The following is a 19,817-nucleotide window of genomic DNA, read 5'->3' on the forward strand; positions in this document are numbered from 1 at the left end:
TTGCCAAAATCGCCACTGATGTATGTTGTGTCACGGGCAGCGGAAAAATGAAACATATTTGGGACAACCAAAATGCATCATAGTTCGACTGGCAGAAGACACCGCCCCACTTCGTCCATTTCCACTATAACGCGCTACGGTCGCTCCTTAACCATGCAACATATGCGGGAGTATGGCTTCGTAATTTCTATTAAACACATATAACTATACTGCTGCAATGGTTTCCTCTTTGCCGTTAATTTTCTATTTGTCCTCAGTAGCAGTACTGTCCTCCACAGCATTCACGAAACGCAAAGCATATGTGCCATTTTGGGGGCTCCCGAGACCGCATCGTTTTCTCGTGCGTGCGTCCTCAACCTACAAGTGCATGTTCAACTACCGGATACACACATATATATATATATATATATATATATATATATATATATAGCAACCCTGGTGTAGGGCATGTATACGGAACACAAAATTGACACATTGAACGAAATCTTGGTAGAAAGATCTTCGCATTTGTTTCTACATGTTCTTTGCCCATCGATACGACACAGGAAATTGTCTTCGACCTAAAATAAATTTACCTCGCACTGTCAGTAGTATTTCAGTGTGCTGAAAGAGTGCGACATTCATGCGTGCATATATGACTTTCTAATGCGAACTATATATGACATCGGTATTTTGTGCTTTGATTTATACGTGACTTCGTCTGTAACGATCATAGTCTGCGTGTGACGTGACCTGTGTTGCGGGGTGTCTAACTTTATCTTTTTTTCCTTCCTGTTCCTTCCTCTCCTCTTCAACCGGTTGGGCGTGGTTAGGAAGCAACTGACAGCCCGCTTATCTTTCTCTTTTTGTGGTGTTTGCATGTGTTTATTAATAATAACGCATCAGAGCAGCACATTGGGTTATGAGGCTTCAAGTAGTGGAGGGCTCCGGATTATTTTTGATCATCTGAGGGTCGCGAGTTATTGCGCTAAACAAACGGGAACAAAGAACAGTTACACAAGGACGAGCGCGTTCTTACAACTGGGACCAGTTGTTAGAACGCGCTCGTTCTTGTGTAACTGCTCTTTGTTCCCGTTTCCTTAGCGCGAAAATTCACGATGCATCAATTACGACAAGGTCGAATCGCAGTGACACCTGAGGCTCATTTTAAGTGCACCTAAATCCAAGTATATGAACGTTTTTTCATTTCGCCCACATTGAAATGCTGCCGCCGCGGCTAGGATCGAGCCCTCGGCTTCAGCAGAGCAACGTCATTAGCCACTAAGCTACCGCGGTGGCTTAAACGGAGCGTGTTGCTGCAGGTTATGACTGTGTTGACGGCGAGACCTAGCAGTGTAAAGGCAAGCATTTTTGTGCCGTTCATAGCTAAATTGTTTCCAATTCACCTTCTCTCAAAGGCGATCGCCTGTGCAACGTCTTTCACCTCGAGCCGTCGGGCGTGATCGCAGCTCCGAAAGTCAGTGCGTACGGATTTCGTACGGCAGCCACCGCCTGCCCATTATATGTCGCATGTCAGAGAGAAGAAATCACTTTTTTCTTTTAAACTTTGCAGCACAAGTATGAACTGTGTAAACATAGTAGCTTCGTTTAAGTTGCCCGTGTGCTCTATTTGAGTGTACACCCTTTGAGGCCGCTTGACCGCCAAGTGTGCCACGTTGGGTCATGCGGTCGTTGTCAACGCCGTAGCCACTGCGCCACCACGGCGGATATATTTCGTGCTTTCACAAAACTAAATCGGACAGCAAATAATCACAGTTCAAGCGAGTCACGTAGAAAGGCAGGGCTGAACATAAATGGGAAGCTCAGTTCCGGTTTTAGCTAATGAGCAGAACGACTGAAGACCACGTTAGGGCCTGCAAGGTTAAAATACATTGCTCGCTGATTGGTTAGAGACACAGCCCGTAGTAGTCACTGTCACCCGTATAGCGACATCGCTATTTGCGACTATTACACGTGCACCTCTTGCACACGTACGTGAAAGCTTCCTGCAGCTGGAGGAGACGCTGGGTTGTGCGAGAACGTGAGTGAAATCGCAACATCGTTACAGAAGTTGCCGTGATCTTGCATCAGAAGAGGGAGAGCTGTGTCACCTCAAGGGCACCGGCACCGATCCAATCTGCGCGCTGTTTTGCACGAGTGTCTGCGCGCTGCTAGAAACTATTGAGATAGGACGGAGGCGCGCGCACCGAATTGGCACTGAATGAATTTACCATCGCACGTCTCTTCTTCTGCATAAACGGATGTGGCGCCTGCTTTCCGCACATTACGAATAACAGGTTTGCTCGTTTCCATGAACAGGGCGGAGAGACTGGGGCGGAGAGCGCAAAATGTTCGCGCACATGTTTTATGCAAGACTGCGTATCTCCTATTCGCCTGACTGTAACAATAGACAGCACGTTACAGCGTTAACCTTGTGGTGCAGAAATCGTCACATTCAAGGAATATACTACACTGTGAGGTTTACTTGGAGTATAATCTTGAACCGTTTGCTCTTCAGCCATCAGCACACATGGTCATAAATTGATCCACTGGATCTATTTGTCGCCATGCTAGGCGGATTCGACAGCGTGCACCAATGTGCGTGGGATATGGTGGCATTGTCCTGTCGTTAGTATAGTAGTAAGCAACGATTCTTGCGCCTTTTCGACGAGTGGAAATGGTATAGCGAAATAAAGGGAGTTCGTTTGTGCACATATCCTCAGCACAGTCTTGAGAAGACGATTAAATTAATGCAACCATCATTGCTGTTATTTCTTTCTTCTAACTCTGCACTACAGTCGAACGCCCCTACTACGAACGCATATACAGCGAAATGACCTATATAACGAAGCATTGATTCAGTCCCGGTTGAATTTCTATCTTTCATATATATGATGAACGCCTCTACAACGAAGACCACTACAACAAATTTGCCGCTATAACAAAGAAATGTAGGCGTCCCCGACGGCTGATTTGTTGCATTACAATGAACGCCGCGTATATACATAGAGGCGCCGTCACTGCCCTCAGCAGACGTCGCCAAAGCGCGCTCTGCGCTGGTGGCAAGCGTGGTGATGTCACAAGTAGTCCGGCTGCACTGCTCCAGGAATCTCCAGGAAGCTTTGCCTTGCGTGACTCCCGCGGAGCGTGCTGCGAACCTCGGTGCACTAAGGTTGGCTGCAGTTCGCACATTGTCAGGCAAAGTGTGCACAAAAAAAAAAAAATGAAATAGCGACTTATTTCACTAGCTTACTCTTGAACTGATGTTGAATAAACTTTTTCTTTTCTTGAACGCGCTTAGCCTGCTCTGGTGTAAGCGGTACGGTGTACGTGTGCTTTACTACACAGTGTCCTGCATAACGAAGAATTTTGTAGGTCGCGAGCACTTCGTTACAAAGGCGTTATACTGTGTGAGGAAATTTTAAATCTACAAGAAGGGGTGTCGCGGCTTCCCTATTCTGGCTTAATGTTCTTGATAGGAGACAAAAGTGGACAGCGCTCGCGGCATCTTCCGAGCACACCCTATAGTCATCACTTCGATTCGACATGATAGCTGATACTATGTATACGCGTACTGCAACAAATGTTTTCCCTCGTCAAACATCCTCGAAATGCGAGCAAATAATCATTACATACGCGATTTCTTATAGAACGGCGCAAGGAATAAAAAGCGGGGGCACGCTTGTTTTGCATTGAACAGCTATAAAAAAGCTTCCGCAACTTGTCAGCGGACGTGGATACACGGATCAAAGGTGCCTGCTTACCGTTTTCCAAGCCGCAGCTGCGAGCGTTTCGAATTTCCCTTTTGTGCAAGGTGAACTGTGTAATAAACACAGCACTGTTTTGACATTCTGACATTCAGCAAGTGTCGAAAGTCCAACTTGTCCCTCTTCCACCGTCTTTTATTGTTTTTCTGGTGAGAAAAAAAATTATGGGGTTTTACGTGCCAAAACCACTTTCTGATTATGAGGCACGCCGTAGTGGAGGACTCCGGAAATTTGGACCACCTGGGGTTCTTTAACGTGCACCTAAATCTAAGTACACGGGTGTTTTCGCATTTCGCCCCCATCGAAATGCGGCCGCCATGGCCGGGATTCGATCCCGCGACTTTGTGCTCAGCAGCCCAACACCATTCTGGTGAGAAACGAACGCTTGTCAAAGAACTCGAAGTTAACCCCTGTGCTAAAGAGAGGACGTTTCTCGATCCTGTAAGAATATATACCGTATACGTATAGGGGAAGAGAATGGTTTTGTTTGCCTACTGCGCAACCAGAAGGAACGCGAGCCTGTCAACCACACTATTCCCACAGCGTCGGTCCTTAACGCATCTGCACGAGTAAATTCAAGAACTGCGTTACTGTTATACTAACGCCCGAGGGCTAGCTGTTTGCCAACAATACAAGCCTACGATTGGGAACCCCAGGAGAAGCGGAATCAGATGGTGGGCTCAAACTGCAGCCACGCCTGCTGAATGCCTGTCGATGTGTTTTGCCAACGAACGGCAACACAAAAAGATCACGGAAGCGACAACCGTAATGGATGCCGGTGTCCCTTTAGTGCAGATAATTCTGCGATACGAGGTTGCAAATACCGGTCATATACTACATCAGCGGGCTATAGCAAAACGCGCATTCAGGCTCTCTTATCGGAAGCGCACAAGGCTGAACTCACTTGACCTACAGGAGCGTTCCCGTGTATTCCACAGCGCAGCCGCGGCAACAACGGCACTGCGGCGGCGCTTCCGTTCGGCGGCCGTCAATTAATGCGAGGCTCGCGCGAACCGGCATAAGGCGTTCATGCTTGGGAGCTGGTACGTTTGCACAATGGACGTGCGTCAGCAGGCGCGGCCAGGTTGCGCTGTGCAACGCGGCGACAAGACAACGCGCTTCGTTGATGCGCTTGCAAAGGTCGCGCACGTGTCAGCGAACACGACGAGCGCGGCACGGCTCGTGAAAACGAAGCAAGCAAACGAATTGAGCATATACACCAGCTGCTATACATCCTACGTACAGTACATCAGCTGCTATACGGCTTTCGCGAATAGTGCAGCGAGAACCCTGTTGTGTTCGAGTGTCGCAGAATGTGTGTGAGCGAAAATATTGCAAGAAAAAAAAAATAGAGCACGCGACTCGAAAGCACAGGAATACGCTGCACAGTGTTCTGCTGTAGCAATCGTCCTTGAAATTCAGCGCCGTTATCGTTTCAGCGAGCCAGCAAATCAAATGTACAACAACAACACAGGCCACGTTTACATGAATCCGACGCGAGCGGGTCGAGTCAGGATTCGGGCTGACCGAGTCCAACGTGACCGCGTTTACATGAACTCGCTTCTGACGAGCCTGGACAACGACGGCTCACAGAGTCGAGCAATTTCTTTCTCTATGGTCGAGCCATGGTCGAGCCGAGACATCGACGCGTTCGAACTGGGCTCCCGGTTCCCGCCGCCGTCTGCAACGGCTCTATTTCACGGGTCTTATCGCTACGGTGAGCTTTCACTGCACAGTGCATGTCTCTGCCTTGTCCTGATACTATTCCCGCTGGCGGTGCATAGATAGCGACGTCACAGTGGTCCTCGAGACTCGGCACTGGCGGGCGCGACGCGTCCGCGTTTACATGCACGCTGCACACGGGTTGGTTTGAGTCAACATACCCCATGCAGTCGGGCTGATTCAGCCGCAAAGTGCCTCGAGCGGCCAGTCGCACGGCATTGCAATTTTGTGTGTATTCGCGGGCCTCTTTCACGCTCGGAAAAACACTGTAATGTATCACGTATGAGCATCAGAGAGCTGAATCGGGAGTTTTTCATGCTGCTCTACAATTTTCTCACTGACACTTTTCATCTAATCATAATAATTCAGAAGTTGAATTCAGAAGACTAATTCTCTAATTAGGCGGAATGCAAAAAAGAAAGAAAGAAAAGGAATCTGAGTATCTCCAAGCGACGGCAAACAACATTACCTTGGTTGTGTCCAGCTACGTGGCATTTGCATATTTTTAAATTTTGGTGCATGATAGTTGGGACACCCTGTATAGCGTTGCAACTACTCGAAGCAAGACCACGCGATGAGTTGGAAAAAAGTTACGCGCAGAATCTCCCGTTGGAGTTAAATAAATGACACGTAAGCATTTGCTGCTAATCCCCTGCTGTTTCATCGTCCTATGCTGCTGTGTTTGACATAATTGCGAGAAACACCGCGATAGGATCGTGACACGGGGAAGCGCGGTTGCAACACCGAAATGTTAATTGAGACCAGCATGAGACGACGATGAAGAAGCGAGTAGTTGCAATGTTCACTCATGTTATATGATGGGGTGTTTGGATGATGCCCCTGCTTCGTGGAAGATGAGCAATGACCGATGCGGGCTGTAGTACGTGACGTAATTGAACAGTGTCACGTTTGGTAGACCTCGTACGTGGCGAACCATTATCAACCGCGATTAACCGTGTTCCCGCTGCGGCTGCATATGGCGCGGCCGCGTGGGCCCTATCTTGAAGGCTATCTGCTATAGGAGGACACAGTGGGCGGAGTGCTGATAGCTTCGTGTGCGCTTTGTTCTCGCCGCTTAGTCTGCGTTGGAGCGAGAGGCAGCACAAATGTGAATTCGCTCGCTGCTGCGGGTCCTATATCTGGAAAGCGATCTCGTCTTACGTGACGGATGGACGGGTTTCCTCGTTGGGTAGGCATAGCAATGCTTTCGCATTTAAAACACATCGGAAAGGACGAAAACTATGCCAGCTATTGATTCTGGCGGCTACCTGCGGTGATGGTGTAGTGGCTTTGGCGTTAAGCTGCTAAGCCTGAGGGCGCGGGATCAGATCGCGGCCGCAGCGGCCGCATATAGATTAAGGCTTGGTTTATGTGGTGACCGCAACTTTTACGCAATTTGTATAATTCTGTTCAGTGAATTACATGTGTTGTGTGTTCTGGCTGTTCAAAACATCTGACTTTATATATGCGTACGTGGACTGAACTAATGCACAGAACTTTGCGACTCATGTACTGTTGGACTGTATATTTTTTATTGATGCGGTGTTCTACGGAGTGTTATATTTTGTGTCGCTATTCTCCCTTTTTACGCAAATTTGTTTCGTTTGCCAAGTGACAAGGAGCAGCCGGTGCCACCATAAAGGCGCCAACCTCTCCTAACATTCACTTCAATAAAAAAAAAAAACGCGAAATGCAAAAGCACCCAGGTACCGTGCATTTGGTGCACGTTAGAGAAACCCTGGTGGTCAAAATAAATCCGGAGTCCCCCACTACGGTGTGCTTCATATCGTGGTTCTGGCACGTGAAACCGAAGAGCTTCTGGGGGTTTACGCGTGGCCATACGCAGTGGAAATGTTTCTGGAGCGCCTAATTCCAGTGCCTGCTCGATATCATTCGATGTCAGGTGGAGACACGACCGCACAAGTGGTGAAGCGGGCGCGAAAATACACCAAGGTGAGAAAAGGACAATCAGGAAGAGGAACGAGCAGAATAAAAAAGCGAGAGGCGACCACCCCGAAAGATAGACGGCTGTGTTTATCTTTCGGAGCACGCCAAACCACAAAGCCCGTGTTTATAGCAGTGCCAAGAAGCACGGAACGACGCATTCTCACATTCTGTGCTCTGCGGCAGTGCGGGCAGTCTACTACGCGCCACGTGTAAACAACTCTCCGCACACCGTGGCGCATGCAGTGACTATCTGGCAGCAGTGGACGGTGCTCTTGTCCTCGCCCGCTCTCCCTTCCCTCAGCTGGCACCGTAAACAGCAGCCGTCAAAACAGGCCGTGCCCCCGCTTTTGTGTTGTGGCGCCCTCCCTTTCCTAGCGTCACCTCGCTTTATCGGTGCGCGTATATTTAGCAATCGCAACTGACCTGTTCTCGCTTCGAAGCGGGGGTGAGCTTTTCCATGCGAAGCTTCACTTGCCCGCGTTCGGATTATGTTTGGGGTAGGGCAGCCATTTTCACACCGACGATTTAAAACTATACATTTCTTCTACACAAGGAGATGCTACATCGTTCCTGCCTTCGATCCGGCCTGTGAGAAATACGACAACTTGGTTATTTAATTTTAAAAAGTTAAATTATGGGGTTTTACGTGCCAAAAACACTTTCTGATTATGAGGCATACCGTAGTGGAGGACTCCGGAAATCTCGACTACCTGGTGTTCTTTAACGCGCACCTAAATCTAAGTACACAGGTGTTTTCGCATTTCGCCCCCATCGAAATGCGGCCGCCATAGCCGGGATTTGATCCCGCGACCTCGTGCTCAGCAGCCGAACACAATAGCCACTGAGCAACCACGGCGGGTTGGTTATTTAATTAATCATGGCGAGGAGTCATAATAAGTTACTGATTTTATACAGTGGGGGCGATGTTGTGGCGCAAGCCTCCTAGGAGGTGCAGAGTGCGCGACACATGGCATTGCTATCGTAGACATGAAAGCAGATGTCATTACAAGATCAACCTAGCAACAAAAAATACTATCGACAAACGCGGAATACATGCGGCACTTTAACAAAGCGCATGCTCCTCATGCGGGTGTCAATACAAATTTGCAGACCAAACTATGGACTGCGGAGGTCGGTTCGTCTGTAACCTGATGGTATTGGTGTTTTGAGAGATAACCAGAGGGGGCGGAACTGCAGACCGTTCTTTGTCCATCGTAGTACGCTATAGCGATGCACCTGTATACCTCTCCCCTTTTCGAAATCTTAATACACCTGCCGCACGCAAGCTTTTCTTCCTTATCAGGAACCGACTGTCGTAAAGTTACCTGCCAAACAATAATGTAATATCCGGAGCAAAAGCCCTCACCGGAATGTCTGTCTGTCTGTCTGTCTGTCTGTCTGTCTGTCTGTCTGTCTGTCTGTCTGTCTGTCTGTCCGTCCGTCCGTCCGTCCGTCCGTCCTCGGCTAAACGTTTCCCAGCCAACTTGGGACCCTGGGTAGTCCATGGTCTAAAGGATAAATCATCGGGCTGCTGCTGCTGCTGCTGTACTACAGGTAACCGAGTTTAAAACCAATTGTCGGACCAACTTGTGCCACAGGGTATGTGACACTGCGCATGTGCTGCTTTTCAATAAACCTCTTTGACGCCAACTTTGACGCCGATTAACGTCGTCAATCATCTCCAAAGGATGGATGCACCACCATTTTTTTTTTTCGATTCGTAGTCCGAACATATTCCTTGGAGGACGCGATTTTAAGCGATAAATTCCGGTTTCTACCAGATGTGAAATGCCTGTCGTCTTTCTTGTGTCTGTCTTTTTGCGCTAAACAAAGTATTCATGGATTCGCACCAACTAGCCCGCCAACGCATTTTGCTGTACGAAAAGTGATTGCGATCGGCCAACCGCTTGGCGCGGCACCATTGAATGAATGCTAGGCGGGTGAGATAACTAACAAAATGTAACGTATGATGGAAAGAAATGATGGAGAAAAGGTAAGTTATAACTTGCAGTAGGATATTACATTAAAACATGGGAACATTCCTATATACAGATAAGAAGGTGGGTGACATAGGCAGTCAAAGGCAGTGATTTTTAACACCGCGTTATACTTATGTCAAAAGGGTTACAAGTTTAACATATGGTAAATATTTCAGATCACGACTCAAGTTTTAGATGTAAAGTGAGACAGTGGCATCCCCTTCAGCTGAATATGCGGCAACGTTTGCTCTTTCTTCTTTTTGCTAAGTTAAAGAATGCATAATCGAAGTGACCACGGGCTACCACTCGTCGTTACAAGAACTAATGTAACGGAAGAAATTGGTCAAGCATGAAGGTCACATCTAACTTGTTCGAATTTGAAAGTGCTTTCGTAAGTATAGTAGCACACGCGTACAGACGACTGCGAACAAAATGCCGCTGTTCACATAAGCCTAGGATCTACGTAATTTTTTCTTAAACTTTAGGAGTAGTGGGAAAATATGCAGCGTGCGTGCATGCGTGCTTGCTTTACAGAAAATCACGTCGCACGCCGACACTAGGTTACGTCCCGCTCTAGTGAAACCGCGTAAAGCCGTATGCTATCTTCCAACTCAAATATAAGCAAATCAAGTGATCGAATTCACTGCCGCCTGCAATGGAATTTCGATAAAGAAGTGAAGAAGCGAAATATAAGCCGACCTCCTGCCATCCTACTGGCAATATTCGCAAGATGAAACAAAGAAGGTACGGACGTCGTCTGACTTCAGTCCAAAGTAATGCAAATGCGACGTGCAAAGAATATATATTGCGAGGTGAACCTTCATACGTATAGAAAAAGATTCAATTTTTTTTTAACAAAACACCAAGGACTTGTGCATGCATTTTCCTTACGCTGCACTTGTAGACTGGCTGTTCCAGTTTTCTTGCATGGTGCGCCTTATTTTGGATTGTTGTAAATAGAACGTGCCGGCCCCGTGTTCGCGGTGAGGCATGCCTCGTCGCGATGGCGAACAACTACTAAAACTAAATGTTGGCTGTGTGAACGTGTGCGAGCGTTTGTATCGACAAGGAAGTGTGACCAGTCTATCGTGTACGTCTTGCGGCTGCTGCGAGACACTTCAGCACCTGATATTGGAGTGTCCCGCTTTCAGTGCGAAGCGCATGTCGCTAGTGAGAGACTATCATCTCCTTGGCCTGCGGTGTACGACACTCGACGAATGTTTGTACCCCAGTGGTTGTGCGTCTCGAAGCGATCTGGCTCATCCCGCTCTCCTTACTTTTCTAGAAGTAACTAACTTAGGTCCACGTTTGTAGCTCGGGTGACGGGACCTCAGACACTATTTCTGCTATTTCGACATTCTTTAGTGGCGTGGCCTGCAGTAAACCGGCCCTACTGTGTGTGACCTGTACTGTGTATGTTCTGCTTATTCCTTTGAGATTTGTCGTCTTGTGCTTTCATTCCTCTTTCCTCCCCTTCTTCCTATCTTCCATTTCTATGTTTCTTTCTCTTCCTCCTTTCTGAAGAGTAGGCAGGCGGCGTGCCCCTTCCGGTGGCAGTTGCCAGCCTGCTCCTTGCTTTCCCTTTCCTGTCATGTGTATATATGTTTTCAAATAATATATAAGGGCACACTTGGACGGGTTCGCTCAACGTATGTTCCTCCTGAGGTTGAAACGCTTTTAATTCAGCAAGTTCTTTCTGTAGAAGCGTGGTTATAGAACTACAGGTAGTCAAAATTAACCCGGAGTCTCCCACTACGGCGTGCTTCATAATCAGGACGAATAAAGAAGCGCGGACTGGACGCAAGCATAAAAAAGGCACATACAGACACCCATTAGCGATTTTGTGTGGGAACGTGCCTTTTTTTATGTCTTTGTCAATCAAGAACCGAAAACAAAAGCACAGAAGAAGACCGCCAAGGATCGCGGGAGGCCATTCTCGCGGCCGTGGACTTGGAGAACCAGCGAAAGCTGGGGAACCGGGCCAGGGAAGCAGCAAGGGCCAATGGCTACCTGGACTGAGGAGGCCACCCACCTTGGGTGAAGAAGGAACTCTTTCTCACTCATTCGCATTATTAAACGTTTATTCTTTGTCCAGTTCGCGCTTCTTCACTCGTCCTTATGGAATACAAACGTGCCCAAACTGCCACCTTTGCGAGCTCATAATCAGATCTTAGTTTTCGGCATGTAAAATTGCAGAATTAATAAAAAAGTGAAACATAGTAAAGGAATGAGGTAGTTTTTAGTCATGACCAATCAACTGTTGCCTTTGTCCGCATGCTGAGGCCATAGACCAAATGCATCATAAATTTCATGAAGTACGGTGGTACCTCGCGACATTTTGCAAAGCACAATTACAAAGGCCATGACCATCCCGCCATACTCGATTAGTTTTCTACCTTTCAATGAACCAGGGAGACTCCTGCGGCTACTCAGTCGGGGAAAAGTCGCCCGAGGGTGTTTAAAACATAAGGGCAGCCGCCGGGAATCATCGGGGGTATAGCTCAGTGGTAGAGCATTCGACTGCAGATCGAGAGGTCCCCGGTTCAAACCCGGGTGCCCCCTTCGTGTTCTTTTTTTCTCGCGCCCTTTCCCCCCCCCCTTTTTTCTTTCTTTTCCAAATACATTAGTCTGAGTTTAGTCGTCGGGATAGCTTCCACTATTATCATAAAATTGCGAAGCGGTACTGCGGTGTCGTGTTTTCGACAACTGCAGCTGCAAGACAATGAAGAGCGTGCGTACGATCCTTGTTTATATGTGCGTGGTCTTTGACGACTTGCCCTTCCAACAAAGTGCGACTCTGCCGTCGAACGATGTGACGCAGGTCACACATCTGCGTGAGTAGACTTAATGCCCGAAATGACGAATTGGCGACATCACCGAGTGCTCACCATATTTCTCGCTCAGTCTACCAGTTCACGACAAATCTCGTGATTCTAGCAAACTCCTGCCCATGAACTATATTTTTGATCAGCGAACTGAAAAGCAGCGGATTATGTTCACATACATCTTTTCCAGCAACACGCGAATTCCGATAATGAGCAGCTTACCATAAGTAAATTAGTTATTTCCGGCGAAACATCATCCCTCGCTGTTCTTGACGCTCGGGTTGCACGAATGTGGTTTGTTCCGAATTAAATTATCGGTTGATAATCGCCCAGGGTATCGATCAACTGAAAAGTCTTGCAAATGGGGTCTGAAGCAGACGAAGGCCAATCCCAGTAAACTACTCCCCCAGGAAAAAAAAAAAAAAGAGTACAGCATGACGTTGATCAACGATGGCGAATCCTTGGTATCGTATACGTGATGGCGAATGTTCCCAGGCTGGCGAATTTCTGCGTGTAGACGACGTGCCAAGTTTTGTCTTTGCCCTCAGTAGCACGGTAAGCACAAAACACGCCGTGCAGATAACCGCCGTTATCTCGGCAACCCCGACTGCCGCAGTCCGAGCTTGGCAGCGTTAGCTGCCAAAAGGGTGTGGGAAACGGGCGCTTTAGCCCACCGCGACTAAAGTCTTAAAATCTCGAGTGTTTTGGAGACTGGAGCGATCGGCCACAGTTTGCCTCGCGTCCGGGTAGGAACGAAAGGCAGCACAACTGCCAGATCTGCCCAACAGTGGCCGCCCGATGCCGGCACATGGCAGTCACGTGGCCGCGCCGTATCCTACAACGGGTCGCGTATTTACCGTTTCTCTTCTTCGAAAGGACGCGCGTTCGCGACTTGTCGTTATCTGCGCTGGCCGATTGTGTCCAGCTGCATCGAAAGCGTGGGTAGCGGACGACGCCGGGCACGGTATCGCACTTACCCGTCGCTTTTCTCTTTCCTTTTTTTTTTTTGCGCGCAGGAGTAGCACGCGACACCGTGCTTATCGCGCATCCTGTCAGTCAGCGGACGCGTGCTCGACCGATGACGATCGCTTGCGCTCTCGCCCCGAAATGTTTTTGCTTAGCTGCTTCGCTCCAAGGGACGCCCGCGTGCGTAACAGGAAGCCACGTCGCCGGTAATGTTTATGCTCGCTGTCGCGTCTGGCGTCCGTGCTCGGCGTCTCAGCGTGCAGTGCGCATTACGCGCCGCCCCCACCGACAGGAAACAAGGTGAGCAAGGAACGTGTGGCCGCAGTTATGCGAGCCATTCCATACAGCTCTCCTTTGCTTGGTCACTGTACGCACTTTTTTCGCTCATAGCACTGAGGAATACTCTCCGCCTCATGTTTAATCCTTTCGATTTTGTCAATTCGATTTTCGCCAATTTTTAATAAAAAATCGACGATCTAAATAAAAAATTCTAATCGAAACCAACAGTCACTAGCTTTTAAGTTTTTCTTTTAAATGCAACAAACCTCGTCAAGTTTGGTGCAGTGGTTGCCGAGAAGAACGAATTTTCCTTTTACGTGTATTTAGATAGGAGAAACCGAGCTAAAGCTTCCTCTTAAGAAATTCAACGAAAAAGCGGCCGCAGCTTGCGAATGCGATATGGGACCGGAGGCAGCATTTGACGCAGCGCAGGCATTTTTTTTTCTTTTCGCACCAATGAAGAAACACGATGCAGGGGGCGAGGCTGACAGCGTGACGAAAGACGGAGATATGCTGCCACCAGTCGCATACCGCATTCGCACGCCAGTGAGGGCCGCTTTTCCGTCGAATAATTTTTTTCGTGAAATGGCACGCCCCTTTTGTCACTTAACGTCTATCGCAGTCACCGACAGCCTGTTCCATCGATCTCTGTGCGCGGACCAGCCTTTGCCAATTCCTTCAACTTACATTTGAGGACACTAACAGCGCAGCGCGTTAGCCGGCAGTCACGTGGTATTTTTAAAATTTCGCGCAGTTTAAAGAAAGGCTGGAAAAATTAAACAGGTCAGTTAGCATAGATGAAATAACCCGATGTTTCTGAACAAGCGCTACAACATTTGTATTGGATTTTTGCTAGTTATTATTTAAAAAGTTAATTAAGCAATCTTTGTTGATTACCAAGCTTGGCGGATTGGAAAAAAATATCATGACGTGCTTCATATGGCTCCGGACAATACTGCGCCAATTCGACACGCGTAGCGCCTTTTTAATACTTGGCCCAAGTTAGCTGAAACACCCTGTATATGACGACCGAACACCATAGGTCTTATAATTGTATCTTGCACTATGTTTTTAAATCACTTTTTTTTTCTTTGAACAGCGTGGCAAGCGCTAGCAGGGACACATTGCATACATCCAGGTAGAGCTTGTCCGAATGGCTAAGTAACTTATTTCGATAGGCTTCCCAAACGATGCATTTTTAGGCGCTATGATGAAATTTCTAGAATGTCCTACATTTGTGTATCTCTCCCAATGCATCCGCCAAGGTGCAAGTGTCGACTCCGATGACAGCAATTGGAAAGCCATAGTGTCTACTATATCAGGATGTTACACTATATGGTATTCTCGGTGTGATCGTTTTCGGGGATGGCAACTTGTGCGACATTTCGCGTGACTTGGCACTGGTCCCGTCGGTCGTGTACTTCGTCCGGTGCCGGATCACGCGAAATCTCGCGAAAGTGACCGTATCCCCGAAAACGATCGCTCGAGAATAGCGCCCTGGTTTCTTGCTGGACCGTTAATGTAGTTGATGCATGTGAAGCCACCGCCTATATATAACAAGACGCAGTCATTACACAGTTTTAGAATAGCGTTTGTCGCCTTACGTACGTTAAACGTAAACAACTTTGCGGAACGTTACGGTGCACGTCCTTTCAAGTCTTTTAGTTTACCGTTGTCAGGATTTGGGGCTCAATCCCATCGCTCGTGATCCGTTGTCAAGACTGGAGTCGGGCATGAATCAGAAGGTAGCTGGCCCATGCCGTCGTCCGACTTATCCACTCTGAGGACGTTGAGGAAGGGAAGGACTGCTTCTCATCGAGAACGAGGAATATGGGTTTATTTATTTACAGTATCTGCATCAGTCTAGCATGACTGCAAGAGAAAGTACATCAGTCCAACATGACTGTTTGAGAGAGGTGTCACTGTAACATGACTGTTTGAGAGAGTGCCCTGAGCAGCCGCACAACAGCGGTTTATAAACACTCGGTCCTCCCCCCGATACCCAAGTGACGGAAACGTTCGTCCACTCATTGTAAACACGCCGCCTCTCCGCGGGACGGCTTACACACGCGCGCGCGCGCGCGCGCACGCACGCACGCACGCACGCACGCACACACACATACACACACGCACGCACGCACACGCACACACACACAACACGCACGCACACGCACGCACACGCACACACACACAACACGCACGCACACGCACACACGCGCACACGCACACACACACACACACACACACACACACACACACACACACACACACACACACACACACACACACACACACACACACACACAGGTTCACGGTCCGGAACCGACGTCACACGGACTTCGTAGAACTCGGAGCTGAGCCCGACAGCGCGGCCGCGTGCCCATTGTCTTGCGATTTGGACAGCGCGTGGGAAGAGGCCTTCGAAGACGTTCCCGCGGCATCTCCCCCGCTCGCGGGCGACCCGGGTAGGCGGTGTCGTGTTGCGGCACAAAGCCTGCTTCGTCGAACTCATTCAGTCACAACGGCGACGAGGCTAGAGCGTAACGCCAAGGAAAGTTGCCGCACTGCAGCTGGCCGTTCTTAACAGCGCCTCCATGGCCCGGAAAATCTCGACTCTCCAGCGCTGACATCCGCTGGGCAGGAAGAGAACGGCTGGTGGCCAGGGGGTGCCTTGGCTCGCAGCGACCACATATGTAATGATGTCACCGCCCCAAAACATCCAACAAGGACAGGCAACTGCAAAATGAACCCCACAACACGGCTCTGCGGCGAGATGACGTACCTTGGGTCTCACTTTAGACCCGCTAGGCTTCAAAGAAAATATAAGTGCAGAAACAAAAAAAATGCTGCATTTCGCTATGCCAATTTCTGAAACAATTTCGTGCTGACAAATTCAGCAATCATGGAGGGAATCCTGCTAAATGAGAGGGGATCTTCTTGGCTTAACAAAATTAACAAATAACCCTAAAATTTAGGCGGGACCCTCAAACGCAGAATTCAAATTAGCCTGCTCAAACCATCCGCATTGCTATGCAACTTTCCCTTCTTGTATCTAACGGAGAAGTTGTACTCTTGGAGAGTGAGGCTCCATCGGAGCAAGCGTCCATTTTTGTGTGACATTTGATTGAGCCACGTCAGAGGACAGTGGTCGGTCTCGAAGATGAACTTCGCTCCGTACAATAACACGACAACTTCCGGGCGGCCCAAACTAAACAAGCGCATTCCTTCTCTGAAGCGCTGTAGGCTCTTACATTTAGTTTACGGCTGGCATAGAGGATAGGATGCTCCTCGTTATCGTCGCCGACCTGACTAAGTACCACGCCCATACCTCTGTTGCTTGCGTCGCATTAAACTATGAATTCCTTTGTATAGTCTGGCGTGCAAAGCACAGGACGAGAAACCAATAGCGTTTTCAAACTTTGGAAAGCGTTCTCTTTGTCCTTATCCCAGTGTACGCTACTCGGTGCTCCCTTTCGGAGGGAGTCCGTTAATGGACTTGCCATTTGCGAGTAATTCGGAATGTACTGTTGATAGTATACCCCTACAAGTCCCAAAAATGAACGAAGGTCTGTTTTCGTGCGCGGCTGAGAAAATTCTCCAATCGTAGCTATTTTCAGCTCGGCCGGCCGTCTCATGCCCTGACCGACAACATGGCCCAGATAAGTAACCTGCGAACAACCAAACCTACACTTTTCCGCTTTCATCGTTAAGCCGGCTTCCCTCAACCGTGAGAACACCTGTTTGAGGTGCGATACGTGTTGTTCCCAGCTGTCCGAAAAAATTGCTACATCATCAAGATATGGCAAGGCGAACTCCTGCAAGTCGTTTAGGACAATATCCATTAACTTGGAGAAGCTAAACGGCGCGTTCTTCAGCCCGAAGCTGAGTGCGAGAGGGCGAAAAGTGCCTACAGGTGAGATGAATGCGGCATAGCGGCTGGCACTTTCTGAAAGGGGAACTTGCCAGTACCCCCGCACCAGATCTATAGTTGAAATGTATTTAGCAGCGCTAACTCTTTCAATTCGTTCCTCAATGTTGGGTATCGGGTACAGCTGATCCCTAGTGATGGCATTTAACTTCCTGTAGTCTACGCAGGGACGTCCTTGTTAAGGGTTTCTACCAGTATTAGCGGTGACGTGTAGTCATTCTCAGCGGGCTCAGTAACTCCCGACTCTAGCATGCGCTGTATCTCTGCCTCCATAATCTCTCTCTGTCTTGCAGACACCCTGTAAGGCTTTGATCTTACGGGTTCAGTTGACGTCAGCTCTATTTCATGCGTTATTAGTTCGGTTCTACCCGGCCGATCGCTGAATCTGTCGAGATATTCCCCTAACACCTCTTTTAGCTCATCTAGCTGCTCGGGTCTTAGAGCGTGCGAGCTTACCGAACGTTTTACTACTTCTTCTATGCCGATTTCAGTGTTGGAGGTCGCCCTATACTCCTTAAACTTGGTACTAGTGCCATCCGGTTCTTTGATGGTATAGTTAACGACTCCGCTCCGCTCTATATACGGCTTCATCAAATTGCAGTGATATATCCTCACCTCCTTCCTGCGACCGGGCATTTTCAGAGCATATATAGTTAGTATGTGAAAGTTTGTGCAACACTTTAACGGGCCCGTCCCAGTGAACTTCAAACTTGTTCTTTCTGGAAGGTTTGAGGATCATTACCTAGTCTCCGGCGTTAAACGTACGAAGCCTCGCGTTCTTGTCGTAATAGAATTTGGCGTTCTTTTGAGCTACTCCCATGTTCTTTTCGACTAGTTCTTGGGTTGCGCTTAGCCGTTCTAGCAGATTTTTCACGTTTTCAACCACTGTTGGACTCTCCCCTTTTTCCTCCCACATCTCTCTTAACATTCTCAGTGGAGAACGGAGTGTCCTCCCATACACTAGTTCTGCTGGCGAGAACCCTGTCGCTTCATGTGGAACCGTTCGCAAGGCAAACAAGGTTGCCGGCAGACAGTTCTACCAGTCCTCCTTATGCTCGTAACAGAGCGCACGCAAAACTCGCTTAAGCACTGAATGCCACCTCTCTACACTGTTTGACTGAGGGTGATAGACAGAACTGTGTATTAACTTTACCCCGCACTTTTGCAAGAATGTGGAAGTCAGTGCGCTCGTGAATACTGACCCTTGATCCGCCTGAATTTCGGCTGGAAACCCAACTCGTGCAAACACTGTCAAAAGCGCGTCTACTACTTCGGTGGAGCTGAGCTCTTTCAGAGGGATTGCTTCTGGAAACTTTGTAGCTGGACACAGCATGGTAAACAAGTACCTGTAACCTGATTTTGTTTTTGGTAGAGGCCCTACCGTGTCTATTACAAGTCGTCTGAAAGGCTCTGTTATTAAGGGCACTACCTTTAGTGGAGCTTTCCATGTCTCTCCTGGTTTACCAGAGCGCTGGCAGGCGTCGCATGATCTTACAAAGTTTTCTACGTCTTTGAAACAGCCAGGCCAGTAGTATTCCATAAGCAAGCTTTCCTTTGATTTGTTTATGCCTAGGAGGCCGGACCACCCATTTCCATGACAGAGACTCAAGAGGTCTAACTGATCTAAAATCCTACCCTTTCGATCTCTGTAGTGCCGATACAACAATCCTCCTCTCTCATGTATCGTCACGTTGCGCCTAGCAATGCCTTCTTTAGCTGTGTGATGTAATTTAGCTAAGCTCTCATCATTCTTTTGCTCGGCTCCCAATGAATCTCTATCCACACGTAAGAGCTGATCAAAGTTCTTTGGGGCCGGTAATAATAACGACCCTGTCTCGCTTGCGTTTGCGTCAGCTTGCTCTTCCTGCAGGCTTGAACTTTGACACTCTAGTGATACGCTCTCATTGAGCTGGTCAGCTGGCAGGCTCTCCTCGACTGATTTTTCATCCCTCGAGCCTAGCTCGGATCCGGGTATTGAAGTTATCCCCTTTTCTGCTTCCGCTGGAGCAGCTTGTGCATTTTCAGCCGAAAGCGACGCGATTTTACGAGCTTGGCCTCGCGTCAATGCCTGTACTATGCCCTCTCCCAGTTTAAGCCCTTTGTCACGCAGTAACTGATTCGAACGATTCGAAAAGATGTAAGGGTACTGCAGTGACAAAAATTTGGAAACTGCAGCCTCAGTCTCTAGCTCCCCGAATGATCCACTGATTTTGACTTTGGTCATGGGCAGACACACGCTGTGTTCTTCTACAACCTGTTTGATCTATGCTACTTCTCCGGTGGAGTCATCTACCGTGACGTAAGACGGATGGACAATGTCCATCGTGGCGGCACTGTCTCGCAGCACCCGGCATGGTTTACCATTACCTTGCAGGTCGTGGAGATATGGACTTAAAAGTTCCATATTCTCGTCTTTTTCCTCCAC

At 48.4% G+C, this 19,817-nt stretch overlaps 2 protein-coding genes and 1 non-coding gene across 12 annotated transcripts in view; 2 read left to right on the forward strand and 1 right to left on the reverse strand.

Moving 5' to 3' along the window:
* Positions 1 to 4,800, reverse strand: part of LOC142566298 (guanylate kinase) — a 69,789-nt gene extending 64,989 nt beyond the window's left edge. Inside the window, exons 1-2 of one of the 4 annotated variants that reach the window (XM_075677200.1) lie at positions 4,651 to 4,789; positions 3,744 to 3,892 (exon numbers count right to left, since the gene is read on the reverse strand). In XM_075677200.1, coding sequence (XP_075533315.1) covers positions 3,744 to 3,837 — 94 coding nt within the window. In that variant the 5' untranslated portion in view covers positions 3,838 to 3,892; positions 4,651 to 4,789. Of the gene's footprint in view, positions 1 to 3,743; positions 3,893 to 4,650 lie in introns of all 4 variants that reach the window. The other 3 variants (XM_075677199.1, XM_075677198.1, XM_075677204.1) reach the window with 3 other exon arrangements.
* Positions 4,801 to 11,884: 7,084 nt separating this feature from the next.
* TRNAC-GCA (transfer RNA cysteine (anticodon GCA)) lies at positions 11,885 to 11,956 on the forward strand. The gene has a single exon. It is a non-coding gene; the product is annotated as a tRNA-Cys (tRNA).
* Positions 11,957 to 13,289: 1,333 nt separating this feature from the next.
* Positions 13,290 to 19,817, forward strand: part of LOC142566388 (uncharacterized) — an 88,860-nt gene continuing 82,332 nt past the window's right edge. For all 7 annotated transcript variants that reach the window (XR_012825048.1, XR_012825050.1, XR_012825049.1 and 4 more), the window contains exon 1: positions 13,290 to 13,485. Coding sequence is in view for 1 of the 7 variants with exons in the window: in XM_075677354.1 (XP_075533469.1) it covers positions 13,395 to 13,485 (91 nt within the window). In the remaining 6 variants the exon portion in view is untranslated. The remainder of the gene's footprint in view (positions 13,486 to 19,817) is intronic.

The sequence above is a fragment of the Dermacentor variabilis genome, unplaced genomic scaffold (assembly GCF_050947875.1).
Source record: "Dermacentor variabilis isolate Ectoservices unplaced genomic scaffold, ASM5094787v1 scaffold_12, whole genome shotgun sequence".
NCBI classification, from domain to species: Eukaryota; Metazoa; Arthropoda; class Arachnida; order Ixodida; family Ixodidae; genus Dermacentor; species Dermacentor variabilis.